Source organism: Varanus komodoensis, unplaced genomic scaffold (assembly GCF_004798865.1).
Source record: "Varanus komodoensis strain SLA01 unplaced genomic scaffold, ASM479886v1 scaffold13_1, whole genome shotgun sequence".
Lineage (NCBI taxonomy): Eukaryota > Metazoa > Chordata > Lepidosauria > Squamata > Varanidae > Varanus > Varanus komodoensis.
Genome location: NW_025335408.1, coordinates 838,052 through 854,780, shown reverse-complemented (window position 1 = coordinate 854,780; position 16,729 = coordinate 838,052). Strand labels below are relative to the sequence as shown.

The 16,729-nt window shown below is 39.9% G+C and overlaps 1 protein-coding gene across 1 annotated transcript in view; it reads left to right on the top strand.

Moving 5' to 3' along the window:
• Nucleotides 1-15,607, top strand: part of LEMD3 (LEM domain containing 3) — a 30,346-nt gene extending 14,739 nt beyond the window's left edge. Inside the window, exons 5-13 of the mRNA XM_044422938.1 lie at nt 4,956-5,035; nt 5,264-5,412; nt 6,145-6,246; nt 7,864-7,966; nt 8,131-8,309; nt 11,563-11,644; nt 13,035-13,140; nt 13,220-13,298; nt 13,492-15,607. Coding sequence (XP_044278873.1) covers nt 4,956-5,035; nt 5,264-5,412; nt 6,145-6,246; nt 7,864-7,966; nt 8,131-8,309; nt 11,563-11,644; nt 13,035-13,140; nt 13,220-13,298; nt 13,492-13,655 — 1,044 coding nt within the window. The 3' untranslated portion in view covers nt 13,656-15,607. The remainder of the gene's footprint in view (nt 1-4,955; nt 5,036-5,263; nt 5,413-6,144; nt 6,247-7,863; nt 7,967-8,130; nt 8,310-11,562; nt 11,645-13,034; nt 13,141-13,219; nt 13,299-13,491) is intronic.
• Nucleotides 15,608-16,729: the final 1,122 nt, after the last annotated feature.

Here is a 16,729-nt window from a genome sequence, read left to right as displayed (position 1 = left end):
CTGGAACCTGGCTTCCTGTAACTTGAGTTCATTATTCCATGTCCTGCACTTTGGGATGATCAAGAAGAGATCCCAGTCCTTCTCTGGGTGGTATTTGAAGAGTGCTGGTATATCTTTGCTCAGTCTTCTCTTCTGTGGGCAAAACATTGCCAGTACTTTCAGTTTCTTTTCATTGACATTTGTTTCTTGTCTCCTGAACATTTTTGTCACCTTCCTTTGCATTTTGACTGCACCTTTTTAAATGGTTGTGCCCAGAACTGCAGTACTCAAGATGAGGCTGAGCCAGTGCTGAATAGAGGTGAACTAATATGTCACATAATTTGGAAGTGATACGAGTACTTCTATTAATGCAGCCCAAAATAGCAGTTGCCTATTTTGCAACCATATCACATTGTTACTTCAGTTCAGCTTGTGATCAGCAACAATTCCAAGGTCCTCCTTGTTTGCGGTATTGTGCAGCCAAGTATCCCTCATGTTGTAACTGTGAATGTGATTTCCTTTTCCTAAATAAAGAATGTGGCACTTGTCCTTTTTAATTTCTTTCTGTTTTAAACCTTGTGCTCCAGCCTGTCAAGATCACTTTGAATTTTGTTTCTGTCTTCCAGGGTATTAGCTTTCCCACCATATTTTGTGTCATCTGCAAATTTGATTAACATTTCCTGTACCTTTTCATTCAAACCATTAAAAATGTTGAAGAGTACCTGGCCCAGGACTGTATAGTACTCCACTTGTTACCTTTCCTCAGTTTGGGAAGGTGCCATTGATACGCTCTGTTTGAGTTTCATTCACAGCTGTTGGACCTAGCCCAGTTTTAGCTAGCTTGCTAATCAGGATATCATAGGATACTTTGCCAAAAGCTTTGTTGAAGTCAAGATATATTATGTCCATAGCATTCCTACAGTCCACCTAATCAAAAAATGATAACAGATTAGTCTGACAGGATTTGTTCTTGACAAATTAAATTGTCTTTTAGCAATCATGACATTGTTTTCAAGGTATTTGTAGATTGACTGCTGCTCCAGAATTTTCCCAGGGATTGTTGTCAGGCTGGTTAGCATATACCATATTTTTCCATGTATAAGATGCTACTTTTTCTTAAAAACATTTACTTAAAAATGAAGGTGTGTCTTATACATGGGGGGCGGGGGCTGTGGACACACTTGGGGGGGAGACTGGTGTGCAGGGGGTGGCGAGGTGGGGCGCGCGTGCGGGGGCAGCGGAGTGGTGCCGTGGGGGGGGCAGCGGAGTGGCGCCCACACAGCAGCAGCTGCTTATTCGCTGGAGATAGGTAGGAAAAGTGGGGAGCGTCCTATACATTGGGGTGTCTTATGGATGGAAAAATACGGTAGTTCCCAGGTTCTTTCTTGCTGAAGATAGTGACAACATTGGTTCTCCAGACATCTGGCATTTCACAAGTACTCCATGATTTCACCATGGTAATAGGCAGTGCTTCTGAGTGTACTTGTGCCAGTTCCTTTATTACTGAAATGATGAGCTTCATATGGTGATCACATGTTCATGACTTTAGTATGCCTTTGGGAAAAGCTGTTCATCTTGCTTGCATGCAGACCCACCCCTATCACTAGGTAATGTGATGTGGCTGCCAATTGTTGGTTGTTCAATGTATTATTTTATTGTTAGAGAGGAATGCAGACAGTTGTGGGATTTTCTTTAACTTCAGTGCCATGTGCTGCTCTGGTTCAGGCAGCAAATGTTTTTGGCCTCCTAACCTCTTCTGCTTTACACACATATCCTACAGAATACAGTAGAAGAGAGCTCAGCAATGGAGCACATGTCTGTATGCAAAAGGTCCCAGGTTCAATTTCTGGCAGCTCTAGGCAGGCCTGGAAGAGACTCCCATTTGAAACTCTGGAGATTGACTGTCAGTAAAATCAGGCTATACTGATCCTGATGGTTTAAGCCAGCTTAAGGTTTTTCTTATGTTCTATGTCACCATTCTCAAAGGAAGTAGGACTTTGCCAAAATAGAGATCATACAAGGAAGAATTTTTGTAATTGAGAATAGCATGATACTTTGCCTAGCTCTTGACATTTTGAAGATTTCAGACCCACAGTGCTACATTTCTAGTAGAAACATTACTACTTAGATATGTGTTATATTTTATTGTGATACTTATGTATTTGAGTGCTGTTCTCTTTAATAGACATAGCTACTTAGTTGTTGTTTTCAATGGAAATTTGAGGGAAATGTTGCTGTTTGTAGGAAATAAGACTTAAAGAAAGACTCTTGGATTGTAGGTGCTTTTCTCCCCACAGTCCCCGGAGAAAATTTAATTTTATAAAACTGGATCTGGCAGGCTTTGTTGTCCAAATTCTTACATAGCTACTCATTAACTAAATTCTTCTACTGGTAAGTGAATAGATTTAAATTGTCGATGAGCAGGTTTTCAGTAACCATAGTAATATATCCTGGGTTGCAACAGTGGACTTTTACTAGCAGTAATAATTCTCTCAAAGCAGTTATGTGGGTTTTTGTGAAAAAGTACAACCAGATAATTGTTCAGTGCTCCGTATAATGTTATCTGATTTAACATGGTGGTTTTACTAATTTTTCCTCCCTAAATAAGAAAATAAAATGTACTTAGAGAACTAAACATGCAATCATATCATTGTTATACACAGTATAACTGTATCAGCAGCTTCCCCAATAGCTGTAAAATGTTTTAACTGAAATACTTGCCAAGGGGAAAATTAAATTAATGAAAGAATATAGTTTTAATAATATATTCAAACATACTCAAAATTTTATGTGGAAATTTTATTGAAATATTTGTAAAAATGTGAAGACTTAAAAGCATATACTTAAGATGCTCTTTCATATCAAGCAAAAGAATGACTATACCTGAAATAACAAACTTTGGGTTATATATCCAAAGAGAACTGGTATATTTTATAAGAACACTTTAATTTTCTATTGCTGGGGTAACTGTAGCACCTTTATATTCATTCAGTCTCTACACTGCTGATTGGTTCCATTTCATATTAGGGAAAAATCTGATTCAGAACAACTAGCTAACATTGTTTTATTAAAGAATAGCTGTGGATCTGTGGGTGTAGGCTGGGAAACTTAGCCAGTTCCTAAACTTATTATCTGCATGTGGGATACTGTGGCAGCTGATTGGCCACTGTTTGAACAGAATGCTGGACTAGATGAACCTTTGGCCTGATCCAGCAAGCCTCTTTGTATATTCTTACTTTCCTGTGAAACAAACAGTAATCAAAGGCTTTGTTTCAGTTTCCATTCAGTTGAAGAATGTTAGAGGGCAAATAGAAAATTTATAAATCCAGTACCAACCCAGCCAACTGCAGTGTGCATAGGAAGTGGCTGTCATACCTTATTTCCATTTTTCCATGGGCAACTGAGCGCTAGGGTTTCTCAGTACTTGCCTTTGAAGAATAACTTATAGAAGTTCATGTTCTACATTTATTCCATGTAATACGATTTATTGCAGTTCAAAAGCTCAGACAACTATGGACCTATCTCTGTCTTCCAGACATATATGATGTAGAAAATTTTATGATGCTTTATTTTTCCATGAAAAATTTTCTACCCTACATCACTGTCTCAAAGCTAAGTTCTTTTTGGTCCTTCAAGGGGTATTGTTAAATGGGAAATGTATTTTCCTTTGAAAATGTATGTTCGGTGTACAGTATACAGCACTGATTTTAATTAATAAAAGGGGGACTGAAACTAGGAGAGAGATATAGAGTAGAAAATACAGACAAATGATTATAGGTGGGAATGACTTTATTTCAGCAGTTCAAACACAGAACTTGAAGTCTATGTTCTAAATAGCAAAAATTGACAAATGCAGTCATTTCCTGCATTGCATTTTTTCTAGTGGGTTGAAGATATGGATGGGTATACCAGTGTAAGAGGGCATTACCTTAGGAACAAGAACAGGTTCTTTCTATCCCTCTCTAAGCAGGAGCAGATTAAGGGAATACTGGCAGCAGACAGACATGAAAATTGGACAGAAAAGTGAAAGTGATTTTTACCATCAACCTCTCTAGCACCACCTTGTGCCTTGAGCAATGCTCATTTCAGAAAAATTAGGTACAGCATTGGAAATAATGTCTTGTCATCTTGTACTGCAGTACAAATTCATCTGTTTATTTCACTGTGTTTATTACAGAAATCGTATTTGATTTCTGCTCTTCTTTTCTGATATGCATAAATGTCATAAACCTTTTCTGTGTTAAGTAAAGTAGGTTGGTAGAAGCAGCATTCATTGCTTTGGATGTGGTTGAATTTATTTGAGAAGCTGCTGTTAGCACTTAGATTTTCTAGTAGGTGCTCAAGAGAATCAAAAGAGACAGTTTGCTTCTGGAATGGCTTACTAAGCTAATCAATATGACACACAAGGAAGAAAGGCTGGTGCAGGGAAGAAGGTACATGCACATTCATAGTTAAAATATTTGACAACCAGAGCATTGGAATAGCTGCTCAGGGGAATATGTTCCAAAGAGGAGGAGCCCAATGGCAGTTGGTTTGAATAAAGTCACTACTGAGGGCATGACCATCAGGTAGCTATGTCCATCAGGTGGATTGAATGGACATATAGCAAAAAGTACATTGTATGTTCATGCAAGATTGGTACAAACAAATATTTCATTAATTTCCCTCTTTAATGCCCTGGTCCTAAACATTTCAGCAGAATTTAGTGCTGATACACTGAACTTTATAAATAAAATGGTTAGTTTTGTTGTTCCCTTATGTTAGAGGATAATTCACAGAAAACATACTGTTTTACTGAGTGCTGATATGTTTTATGAGACTGAATTATTTTGTTACATATTCGTAGCATATATTTTTAGGGGTGGAGTAGATTTCTCTTGCAAGAACACACAGCATTGGCCCTTTGGAAAATGATGGTTTAATTAGGGAAACCAATGTCAGCTTTATTTTTTCAATATTTTCCTTGCTTCTCGTAGAGTTTGGGTCCAGAATATGAAAAGGAGCTTAACAAATCCCTGCAATGGATTCTAAATAGTGGAGAAGATGTTGGTATAAAGTAAGTACTTATATTTCATAGTCTGCTCTTTTTGCATAAAAGCTTAATTCAGATAATCTTTCTAATCATTGTTTTGAGGATTGTGGTAAAGCTTATTTTTATTTGAGTAGTTTGCTGTCTTGCCTGATTAGCAACAGAAGAGGGAAGGAAGGAGTGCATTGGGTCTGTGGTGCATTAGTGGTCTGAGTCCTAGTTCTCATATTTAAAAAAGAGATTTTTTTTAAACAGGTGCATTGGACATAGCTTGGATGAAGAATCCATGACCAGTACAGCTGATGTAAAATACCTAATATCAACTAGGCCACAGATGTCTTTTACATGTCGTTTTCGTCGTGCATTTATTACTGTAACATGTAGATCATTAATTCTGCTTTTAGGTAAGTATTTTTACTGTGTAAAAAATGAGTAGTTAAGGCTGTGCAATATATTTCATAATAGACTGACCCACCAGAAAGAAGAGGAAATAGGGAATCATTTTCTCAAACCACATCAAAATGCTGTTAGTGCAAAAGCAGCCTTTCCTGTGCTTACAAAGAGATGACTTGGAAGTATCTTTTAATCTGTATCATTAAAAAGACACTAAAAGTTCTACAGGAACTTGCAGCTTGTATAGATCAGGATTACTGTGTGAACAGTTTCATGAAAATTATTCCTCTGCACTTCCCAAAAGTATTAATAGTGGGGGAAAGCTCATGTATTGAAAGAACCAGTGTGCTTACATTGACCTGATTTGCACAATCAAATGGCTTGTTTAAGGAACGGTGGTTTTTGCTTAATCATCTGCTGAGGCACAGCTTGGCATATCATCCAAACCTTGGTAACATGGCTTGTTGGATGACAAACAGTTCTTAAGTAATTTTTTTTTTGGAGGAGGGTTATTTTAGGATTGTTCCCCTTTCAAAAATATATGTTGAGTTTAGGTGACACAACAAGCTGCACCTAGAGATTGATGATATCAATGGCACTCAACAGTGATTGTTCAAATGTCACATCTCATTCCTCCTAAATGCTACTTTTTTGTTGAATGTAAAATATTTTTAAACCTCTAAGCAAACTAGTGATCTGTATAAAATTTGGAATGTTGGACTAATTCATTCTGTATGTCACAGGTGTAGGAATCATCTGGGGTGTCTTTAAATATATGAAATATTGGTGGTCTAAGGAAGAAGAAGAGACCAGACAGATGTATGATATGGTTATAAAAATTATAGGTAAGTTTTAGGTAAACTTTCATGACACAGTTGGCCGGCTTGGATAAAATGCTGAACTATTGTTTATTGCTGTATGCTTGAGCCTCAGGCTGATGTTCTTTCCCTTTTCCTCTGTCATGGCTAAAAGAAGGCTATCTGAAGCTTTTAATTCCTTTTCAATTAAACTGCAGTTTATTGTGTCTGAAGTCTAAACTAATTAAGCTTATTTATTTATATATAAAATTTGTATGCTGTCCAATTACTAACGTCTCTGGACGGCTAACAGCATAAATAAATTGACGACCCACTCTGGCTGCAATTAATAAAATATAATTCAATATTAAAACTTATTAAAATATTGATTAAATAAAAAGGTCTTAACCTGGCACTGAAAAACATATAATGACGGTGCCAGGCAGACCTCTCTGGGGAGTGCATTCCATAGACGGGGCGCCACCACAGAGAAGGCCCTCCTCCAGGTACTCTGTCTCCTAATATCTTTCACAGAGGGTTCCCGGAAGAGGGCTTCTGTTGCTGATCTCAGGGGGCGAGAGGGCAAATAGGGAAAAAGGTGTTCCTTAAGGTATCCTGGTCCCAAGCTGTTTAGGGCTTTATAGGTAATAACCAGCACCTTGAATTGAGCCCGGACTTCGATGGGAAGCCACTGGAGCTGATAGAGGACTGGGGTTATATGAGAATAACACCCAGTCCCCGACAGCATCCTGGCAGCTCTATTTTGAACCATCTGAAGTATCTGGACTGTCTTCAAGGGCAGCCCCACGTAAAGCGCGTTACAGAAATCCAACCGGGAAGTAACCAATGCGTGTGTTACTGTTGCTAGGCAATCTTCCTCCAGGTAGGGACGCAGCTGATAGATTAGCCGAAGCTGAAGGAAAGTGCTCCTTGCCACAGCTGTCACTTGAGTTTCCAAGGGCAGCTCCGGGTCGAGGAGCACTCCCCAATTATGGTTTTGGGGAAACAAGCCAATGTCATAAACTACAGTTTGAAGCTGGCTTCTTTCAAAAACCATAGTTAAGACCCAACTTCACCTTGTCCAGGTTTGGGCATGATGATAAAACTGCAGTTAGGTAAAAACTGGCACAAAACCTTCAGGTCTCCTTTTCACAAGGGAAGGAAGAGGGGGTAGGGAGCTGATCATCTTAAACTTTGTGAATGTAATGCTAAGCCAGAGTGCACGTTGACAGTGTCTTGTCCACACATGAACCTGCATCATTTGCAGTTTGTGTTGAGGAATTATTCAAGGTATTCAAACAGGAAAAACTGAGAATATTTCCTTCTGTCAAATTCCTGAATAATTTATTCTGATTTCTGTTTTGCTGCAATGTACATGGAGAAATAGCCTGAAGACTGAGTAACTGACTGTGATGGAATTCATAATGGGGTCATGGGGAGAAAGCACTGCAGGATTTTGTTTTAAAGCCTAGGCTGTCAGTAATTATTCATCGCACACTCGTGGATACTACATACTCTGTTCCTTTGTTTATTAAGAGTTCCCAGTCTTGACTCTGTCACAGGAAATGTACTGGTCTCACTGTTGTTAAATACTTTTCATTGGATTTTAAACATGATTTATTCAGTTTGATTTACAGTATAATTAATTCACTGAAATGCTTTCAGATGTTTTAAAAACCCACAATGAAGCATGTCAGGAAAACAAAGACTTACAGCCATACATGCCTGTTCCCCATGTACGAGATTCTTTGATTCTGCCTCAAGACAGGTAGGTGCAAATAGTTACACACAGTAGCTGTATCACTTTATACTGAGGTTCTTAAAGATGCAGTTTTGATTTCAAGTGCAGGATGTGCAAGGCTTTTAACACCTTAGCTGTCTGATAAGTAATTTGGTTAAACTTTTAAGAATTATTTTTCCTTTGTATTTAAGGAAAAAAATGAAGAAGGTGTGGAATAGAGCTGTTGATTTCCTTGCTGCTAATGAATCTAGAGTCCGTACAGAAACACAAAGGATAGGTGGTGCTGACTTCCTGGTTTGGAGGTGGTTGCAGCCATCTGCATCTTGTGATAAAACATTAGTCATACCATCGAAAGTATGGCAAGGCCAAGGTATGCAATAGTTTAGTTATACTTTGTGAAACATAGCTTTTCCTATGATCTACATTTAATAAGATTAATACACTTAATTGTAGTTGGAATTTGAAAAGAACCATGAATAGGACTCCCTGACTGTGAAATGTTAACCAGGTCCTCTGAAGTCCATCCTTTCCTAGTAAATTGTTCAGCCTTAGGAAAGAGCAGCTATAGTTGCTATCTGCAACAGTGGTGAGTGATAATTGTGCCAGGATGTCCTGGCACAACAGTGTTGCAGTCTGTTATCAGCCACTCTTGTAGGATGCAGATTTTCTTGTCAAAACAATAAATTTGGGCTGTGATCTGCTGAGAAATTTCAAATTTGCCTGCATGAATGCTAATTTTATTTAGTAATTATTATTTTTTATTATTATTATTATAACATTTCTATGCCGCCCCTTGCCGAAACCTCGGGGCGGCTTACAACATGATAAAATACATTGAAATACAATAGTACATAATAAAATTACCATTAAATATAACAATACAGAAAATACATTGATTTACAAATACAAAATTAAAATTATCAGTATAAAATAAAAATATAGGAGGAGAAAGAGAAGGAAGAAGAAGTTGCCCAGGCCAGATCATATGTTTTAACAATTGAAATGATGTTTAAATAAAAAGGTCTTTACCTGGCGCCGAAAAACCAGTAACGACGGTGCCAGGCGGACCTCTTTGGGGAGTGAATTCCATAGGTTGGGCGCCACCGCAGAGAAAGCCCTCCTCCGGGTACTTACTCTCCTAATTTCTTTCATGGAGGGTTCCCGGAGAAGGGACTCTCCCGCAGATCTCAAAGGGCGGTCGGGCATATACGGACGTAAGCGCTCGTTCAGGTAGCCAGGACCCAAGCCGTTTAGGGCTTTGTAGGTCATAATCAACACCTTGAATTGGGCCCGGGCTTCAATGGGAAGCCAGTGAAGCTGATGGAGGACTGGAGTCATGTGAGCATAACGCCCCGTCCCCGTCAGCAGCTCTATTTTGCACCAATTGAAGTGTTCGGACTGTCTTCAGGGGAAGCCCCACGTAAAGCGCGTTACAGAAGTCTAGGCGGGAAGTCACCAGCGCGTGTGTCACCGTCGCCAGGCAGTCGTATTCCAGGTAGGGGCGCAGCTGATTAATCAGCCGAAGCTGAAGGAAGGCGTTCCTCGCTACCGCTGTCACCTGAGCTTCCAAAGAAAGCTCCGGGTCGAGGAGTACACCTAAGCTGCGGACCTTATCCCTAAGAGGGAGTGTTGCACCATTCAGGACCAGGTCAAATCCACCCTCTCCGAAACCCGATCCGCCAACCAACAGGACCTCCGTCTTGTCTGGGTTGAGTTTCAGTTTATTGGCCCTCATCCATTCCCTTACCTCGGCCAAGCACCGGTTCAGCACAGCCACTGCCTCACCTGGATTAGTGGAGAATGAGAGGTAAAGCTGGGTATCATCAGCGTATTGATGATTCCGCAGCCCACACCTCCTGATGACCTCTCCCAGCGGTTTCATATAGATGTTAAATAGCAGAGGGGATAGAATGGAGCCCTGTGGTACCCCATGGCATAGCTGCCACGACGTAGAGACATGGTCCCCCAGCACTACCTTCTGGAATCGACCGTCGAGATAGGAGCGGAACCACTGCAAAGCAGTGCCTCCAACCCCCAATCCCGCAAGTCTATCCAGAAGGATACCATGGTCGATGGTATCGAAAGCCGCCGAGAGGTCCAGAAGAACCAACAGGGATGTACTCCCCCTGTCCTTCTCCCTGCACAGGTCGTCGTACAGGGCGACCAAGGCAGATTCAGTACTGTACCCGGGTCTGAAGCCGGACTGAAAAGGATCCAGATAATCAGTTTCCTCCAAGAGTGCTTGGAGTTGTCCCGCCACCACTCGCTCCAGCACCTTGCCCAGAAACGGGATGTTGGCCACAGGTCTATAGTTAGTGGCCATCTCTGGATCCAGTGACGCTTTCTTCAGGACCGGTCGTATTACCGCCTCCTTTAAAGGGGCAGGCACTCGACCCTCCCTCAGAGAAGCGTTAACCACTTCCAAAATCCAGGTCCCAATCCCGTGCTTGGAGTTATTTATTAACCAAGACGGGCAAGGATCCAATAGGCACGTGGTGGGACGTACTCTTCCAAGCACCTTGTCCACATCATTGGGCCGCATTAATTGAAATTCCTCCAGTAATTTTGGACCAGACGGTGGCATTGGCGACTCCTCAGAGACCTCTGATTCATTAGTGGAGTCCAGCTCGTGACGAATCTGAGCGATTTTCTCCCTGAAATGCCTGGCAAAGTCGTCACAGCGGGCCTTTGAGGGTGGCATCGGATCTTCCTTAGGACCCAGGCGAACCAGGCCTTGCACCACTCGAAAAAGCTCCGCTGGACGGCATTGTGAGGAGGCAATGGAAGCAGAAAAAAACTTCTTTTTCGCCGCCTTCACTGCCACAGCATAGGCCCGATAGTGGGCTCTCAAGTGTGTTCGGTCAGATTCATCCCGTGATTTCCTCCACCTACGCTCTAGCCGTCTCCCAACTCGCTTCATCGCCCGTAATTCAGGTGTATACCAAGGGGAAGAGCGGACTCTGCCCGGTGGGAGAGGACGCTTGGGAGCGATTGTGTCCACAGCCCTGGTCATCTCTCCGTTCCACAGTTCGACCAGAGCCTCGACAGGAGCACCAGTAATACTTATATGTGCTGAATATAAACCATCTCCAAGCAATTCCTATGTCATTTATAAATAAACTAAAGAGCATCTCAAACTATAACAACAAAGAATAATACAGGGAACAATAAACTGCAGCAGCATTTGATTCATCACAGATACTCATATTTCAGATCACCTGGGTAAACAAATGCATTTTCAGGAAGTGCTTAAAATGTACAATATGTTCTACCTCCCAAATTGCATGAGGGTGCATTTTGCAAAGGGTAAATGCCACCACTAAGAAAGCCCTCTTTTGAGACATTATATGGCATTATATCTAGCATTCTGTTGCTTGTTGAATGACCAACTCCTTTGAAGATACTCCGTTATATAAAGGGGACCATGGTCTGCTAGGGTTTTGGGTTTTGTATTTCAACAACATAACTTTGAACGTGGCTTGGTAGGTAATGCATAGCCAGTGCAGGGTTTTTTCTTTGTGAGTTTTGTTTTGTGTCAGCATAGGTGTCTCATTGAACATTCTAATAGCTGCATTCTGCCTATTTGCTAAATGGATACTCCCATCTACTTTTTTTCTTGGTAGCATTTCATTTAGATAGAAGAAATTCGCCACCAAACAGTTTGACACCATGCTTGAAAATTCGCAATATGTTTGATCCAGTTATGTAAGTGTACTTTTTCTCTTGATTTTGCATACCATGTTCAGGCGCTATAGAAGTACAAGGAGAGAATTCTGAAGACCTTCGAACATAGGATAGTGGCATTAGATGGCTGGAAAAGGAATTGTAGAATAGAATTTCCTTTTAGTAGTTTGCATTCATCTATCTAGAATAAATAAGAAATAGAAAAACTCAAATACAGCCCTTGTAGGCTGATTCCCCTGGTTCAGGGTCCTCTTGCCTACATGAAGGAACAGTTCCTTGTATAAAGAGTTTCAATGTATAAGGAACCTGAAAGGAATGTCTCTTATGTGGGTTGAAAAGCAGGTAGGTACCCTGTTGTAGTTTTTATGAACACACTATCCAGCCTTTTTTGGATCAGTGGGCACTTCTGTGCATTTGTGGATACCACGTTATAGAACATGGCTAGCCACCTAATGGCTTCCATGCAGGCCTGTCTAGTCAGAAGACAAAAAATTGATCTAAGAAACTTAGTAGAAGAAGAGGGATCTGAATTCCAAATCCAATCTATCCCCAAAGGAAGGAGCCTCCCCTGCCCCCCAGTCAGTCCTCAGAGAAAGAAAACGTTTTCTCAACCTTGACTTCAGCCTCAGCTCAGCCTTTCTTTCTCCATGTTCTATCCTGAAAAGATGCACTTCTCTGGGGAGTGGGGAGATGGAAAGGGAAAATCAAGACTGGGAGGAGGAAGAATAGCAAGATAAATGGGAAAGAGGGATAGAAAGAACAAGAGACTGGGATGGAAAGGAATTGGCAAAAGAAGGAGCAAGTTTCTAGGCTGTGGGGAGAACTAGCAGGAAAGAGGCTAGGAAAAGAGACAAATGAAGCTAGGGACTGTAAGGGAAGAAGTAATAGCAAGGCAAAGGGTTTGAGAGGACAAATAGCAATGTAACGGGTTGATGGGAGAAAGATAATGAGAGGTAGAGGAAGGGAGTGGAAGAGCTTCATAGGCAGTATTGAGGTTCTCACAGCCATCTTGTTGGGCACCCCTGCATTCACGCTGTCACTTTTTTCTATATTTGTCTTTGTGAACATTTCTCTAGTCCCCAGTGCATGCAGCTTGACCTCATTTTATGTCCTGCAAGCTTGGCTTTTGGCAGTCCTGGATGTCAGTGACATGGTACTGGAATTTGGCTGGTATTCTTCTTCTAGTCCAGTGAAGAATATAGAAGTCCTTCTAGTCCAATGTTATCTGTTTTGACTTACAGTGGCTTTCCAAGGTCCTGATTGGAACTTGCAGAGCCATGGTCCCTGAAGTTTAACTAAAATTCAAGTATATAGTTGTTTAAAACTTGAGTATATGTGTTTCCTAATTTAGACTGCTTTTGTATTTTTGAACAACCCCCTCAAAATATTGATAATGTATGTTTTATCTTAGGGAAATAGGTGATCACTGGCATTTGGCAATTCAAGAAGCAATCTTGGAAAAGTGCAGTGATAATGAGGGAATTGTCCATATAGCAGTGGACAAAAATTCACGAGAGGTAAACATTTATTTATAGCAGATAATGCATATGCTCAATTGACTTGTAAGATCTAAATCAAAGATTTTTCCCCCCTCAGGGCTGTGTTTATGTCAAGTGTTTGTCTCCAGAATATGCTGGGAAGGCTTTTAAAGCATTACATGGGTCTTGGTTTGATGGTAAGTTTAAATTTACAAATAATTCAAGAGATTGGTAGTAACTGACAGTGCATCTGCCTAACAATAAGAATAGCTAACTTCCAGATAAACTATTATTGAAACTAAAATATTTTTATCATACTTCTAAATGTGAGTAGGTTGGTCTAAAAAAAAAATCAAAGCCTTAACCTATTGAAATTGCACTTTACTACAGGCAAACTGGTAACAGTAAAATATCTTCGACTAGATCGATATCATCATCGTTTCCCCCAGGCTATCACTTGCAATGCTCCACTGAAGCCATCAAATACACATATGAACTCAATGTCACATCTTCGTCTCCGGACAGGCACAACTAACTCTCAGGGTAACTCCTGAGACATTTGACTGCTACTAGAACTGTTGACTTGCCGCAGGAACATTTCCTGTCTGGCTCTGTCTTCCATTTTTAGTACTTTTTTGTATGTTAACATTTTCATTAATCAGCGTTCCAGTGGTCTCATTTTCAGGATATCTGAACAATGAGGCAGTAGTACTGAAATAAAAGAACAATTGCTCTATGAAGTTTTTGGAGCTCAAGCAAGCCAACACATTAAGTTTTGCATGACAAATGTTGAATTTATTAAGCATTCTCAGATGTAGCTGTATTTTTGCACCAACAAAGTGTTTGATAACAGTTTAAAAGCATGGAGATGTACTGTATTTCCATAGTTTCCTGTGAAATAATCTTGTGGGTATTTTGTAACAAAACCACCTACAGTTTCTGATGGAAAGTGAGTAGAAGTATTTGTTTCTGTCAGGTCTTTGGTTTCTGTTGCTGTTAAAGCTTCATCTGTGTCAGCTTAGGAATGGAAAATAAATTTTGCCATAGTGGGAAAACCAACTGAATGCAGATGTACTGGTTTTGTATATAAATGTAGGTGGTGCTGGTGGCAGTGGTGGCGGCAGCAAAATATTCTTGTTTTGTGAGGATGTCTGCATTAAAGCAGTGAATAAGCTTCCTATTTTATTCATAACCTAATGTTTTATATATTTTGACTGTACCATTACATAAAGGACAAACACCTTGAAGTATTAGATGCAAATTATCTTTTATAGGTTTTATATTAAAATATATGGTTATGATTTTTGTGTGAATGGTCTGATATTGTAACTGTGATAATGGATTCAAAATTATGTGAGCAATAAAGAAGCAATTGGCAGGTACTCAAACACTTTGTGAAAATTTATTTATTACAAAAGGAAAGCTCTGGCAATGTACCACTGGGGAATATACTTTCCTATATGGTTTTGCTACCTAAAGATGTGTAAAACTAAAAAGATGCACATATTTTGGATGCAAAATCTTGATGGTTAGAGCTTAGAAATGCAGTACATTTACATGAAGAGTTGTGTTTGTTCAATCTTAAATGTGTGCGTTGTTTACACCTAAAACTGCAAAATTGCTGAAGTTTAGCTGAAAGTATAAAAAATTAGATATGATAAATCTTTTTGAAGCAGCATAATTTGTCAATCCAGCTGGATATTGCTAAGTGAAGAGATGGGAAACCAACCAGTTTAAAATACATTTATTAAAGCCCAGTTTTATTGTAGATACGGATCTGCAGCATGAACTTGCACAAAAAATGCACGTTTTCATATGGTTAAGTGAACATGATGCACACTTATGTAATGGAAAATCCTATTGTGCCTTACCTTTGTGCTTTTTTTGTGTGTGTGGGCAACATGTTTAATAATGGACGGTTTCTTATCTAGAAAAAACCTTAGTCTGTTTTATGTCCTGGATGCTAACAAACTATTATATGTAATCAGTCAAGCAAAATTCTACTTACCAAGAACAAGTACATATTTTTGACAAGCAAGTAGATTTTGTCAAGTCTGGTAGATTTTTCTTGAGATTTACAACATACATATACAAATATGTACAATATACATGTATATGTATTTATATGTATATATTCAGATTTTGTTGTGTTTGTGCCTCATAGTGATTTATTGACCTGATCTTAGTAACCATCTTGTGACCTGTTGCAAGTGTGAATGTAAAATTTAGTTGTGGCAGTTTAAAAGGTTGCCTTTTGATGCAGATGCATCTTTCTTGCTTCTAAACTATTTGTAAACACTGTACATTTATTATAGTAATCTGGATTATTATGCAGCTTATTTTACCTTTAAAATGTTGACCAATATTCCTCCCTGCAAGACAGATGGGAATGTGTATAATAACTGGGACATTTGAGAAAATCAGATGTTTGTAATTTGTCAATTGTCCTGTAAAAACACAAAAGCGAAACAAAACTAATTAAAGATTTATTAGGGCTTTTTACAAATGTGTGAGTGTTTTTAGATCTTTGAATATCTGGGAATCATGGCAGCTTTAACATATAGCTTCCATCTTTTTGAGGGTTTGGAGAAATGAAAGAAAAGAGATTTCTTGAAGGCTGCAGCACACAAACATGCTATGTGACAAAATTAATATTTTCCATGCCACCAATTTCTTACTAGTCTGTCTGCATCTTCTAAGGCATGTCAGTAAACAGCTTTGAAAAGTTGGATGATACACGACTCCCTTACATTGGTATCCAGACTTAGGACAATAACATTGGTACACTTAATGGATTGCTATTAGGCTCCCATTTCATTCTAGCCATATTAATTTTGTTTAAAGTTCTTGTATAGCGGAAAATACAACTTCACAATATCTTCTATTTCTCCTATTTATTAGAAACAGAATGAGGTAAATGTGTAGACTTCAAGCAATGACCTTGCACAAACTACCTTCAGCACTAACTAAAATAATGATTGTCTACTTGGTCCAAAACTTCCCATTTTATTAGCAGCTTTTGTAAAGATACGGACAAGTGGGAAATACAATGTACACCTACAGCCATTTGAAAAACTTACTAGGCTGGATCCAGTCTGTCATGCCTAGAGCAGACCATTGAACTCATTGAGGCAAGGAAGTAATGACTAAACGTCTAGCACAGGATGGTCTAACACATGGCCCATGGACTGAATGTGTTCCCTGAGGCCTTGTTCTGTGGCCCTCTTGCCACTAGGAGTGCCCCCCCCCCCGCTTCCCCTCAGTCTGGATTCCAGTAATGGCATGGGGATGATTGCAGCAAGCTCACTCCCCTCCTGAGGCTCAGGAAGAAAGCAAGTTGGACTGACAAGAGCTTGCCTGTCAGCTGGAGGAGGTGGAACATGCTGGGAAGCATTTGTTGGCTCATGTACAAAAGGCTCAGTGTGCCAATTCCAAGAAGGAGCCTGGGGGTCCCATGGGTGGTAGAAGCAAGGAAGAAAGAGTTGGGCCACCCCAGAGGAGTGGTCATTGTGCTTGGGCTGTGGTCGGAGAAGGGGCGGGCTGTGATCACAGGCCCACAAAGGGTTTTCAAGCCAATTCTGAGACTTCATCAGTTTTCTCCCTCTCAATGGTTAAATATATTGTGTAT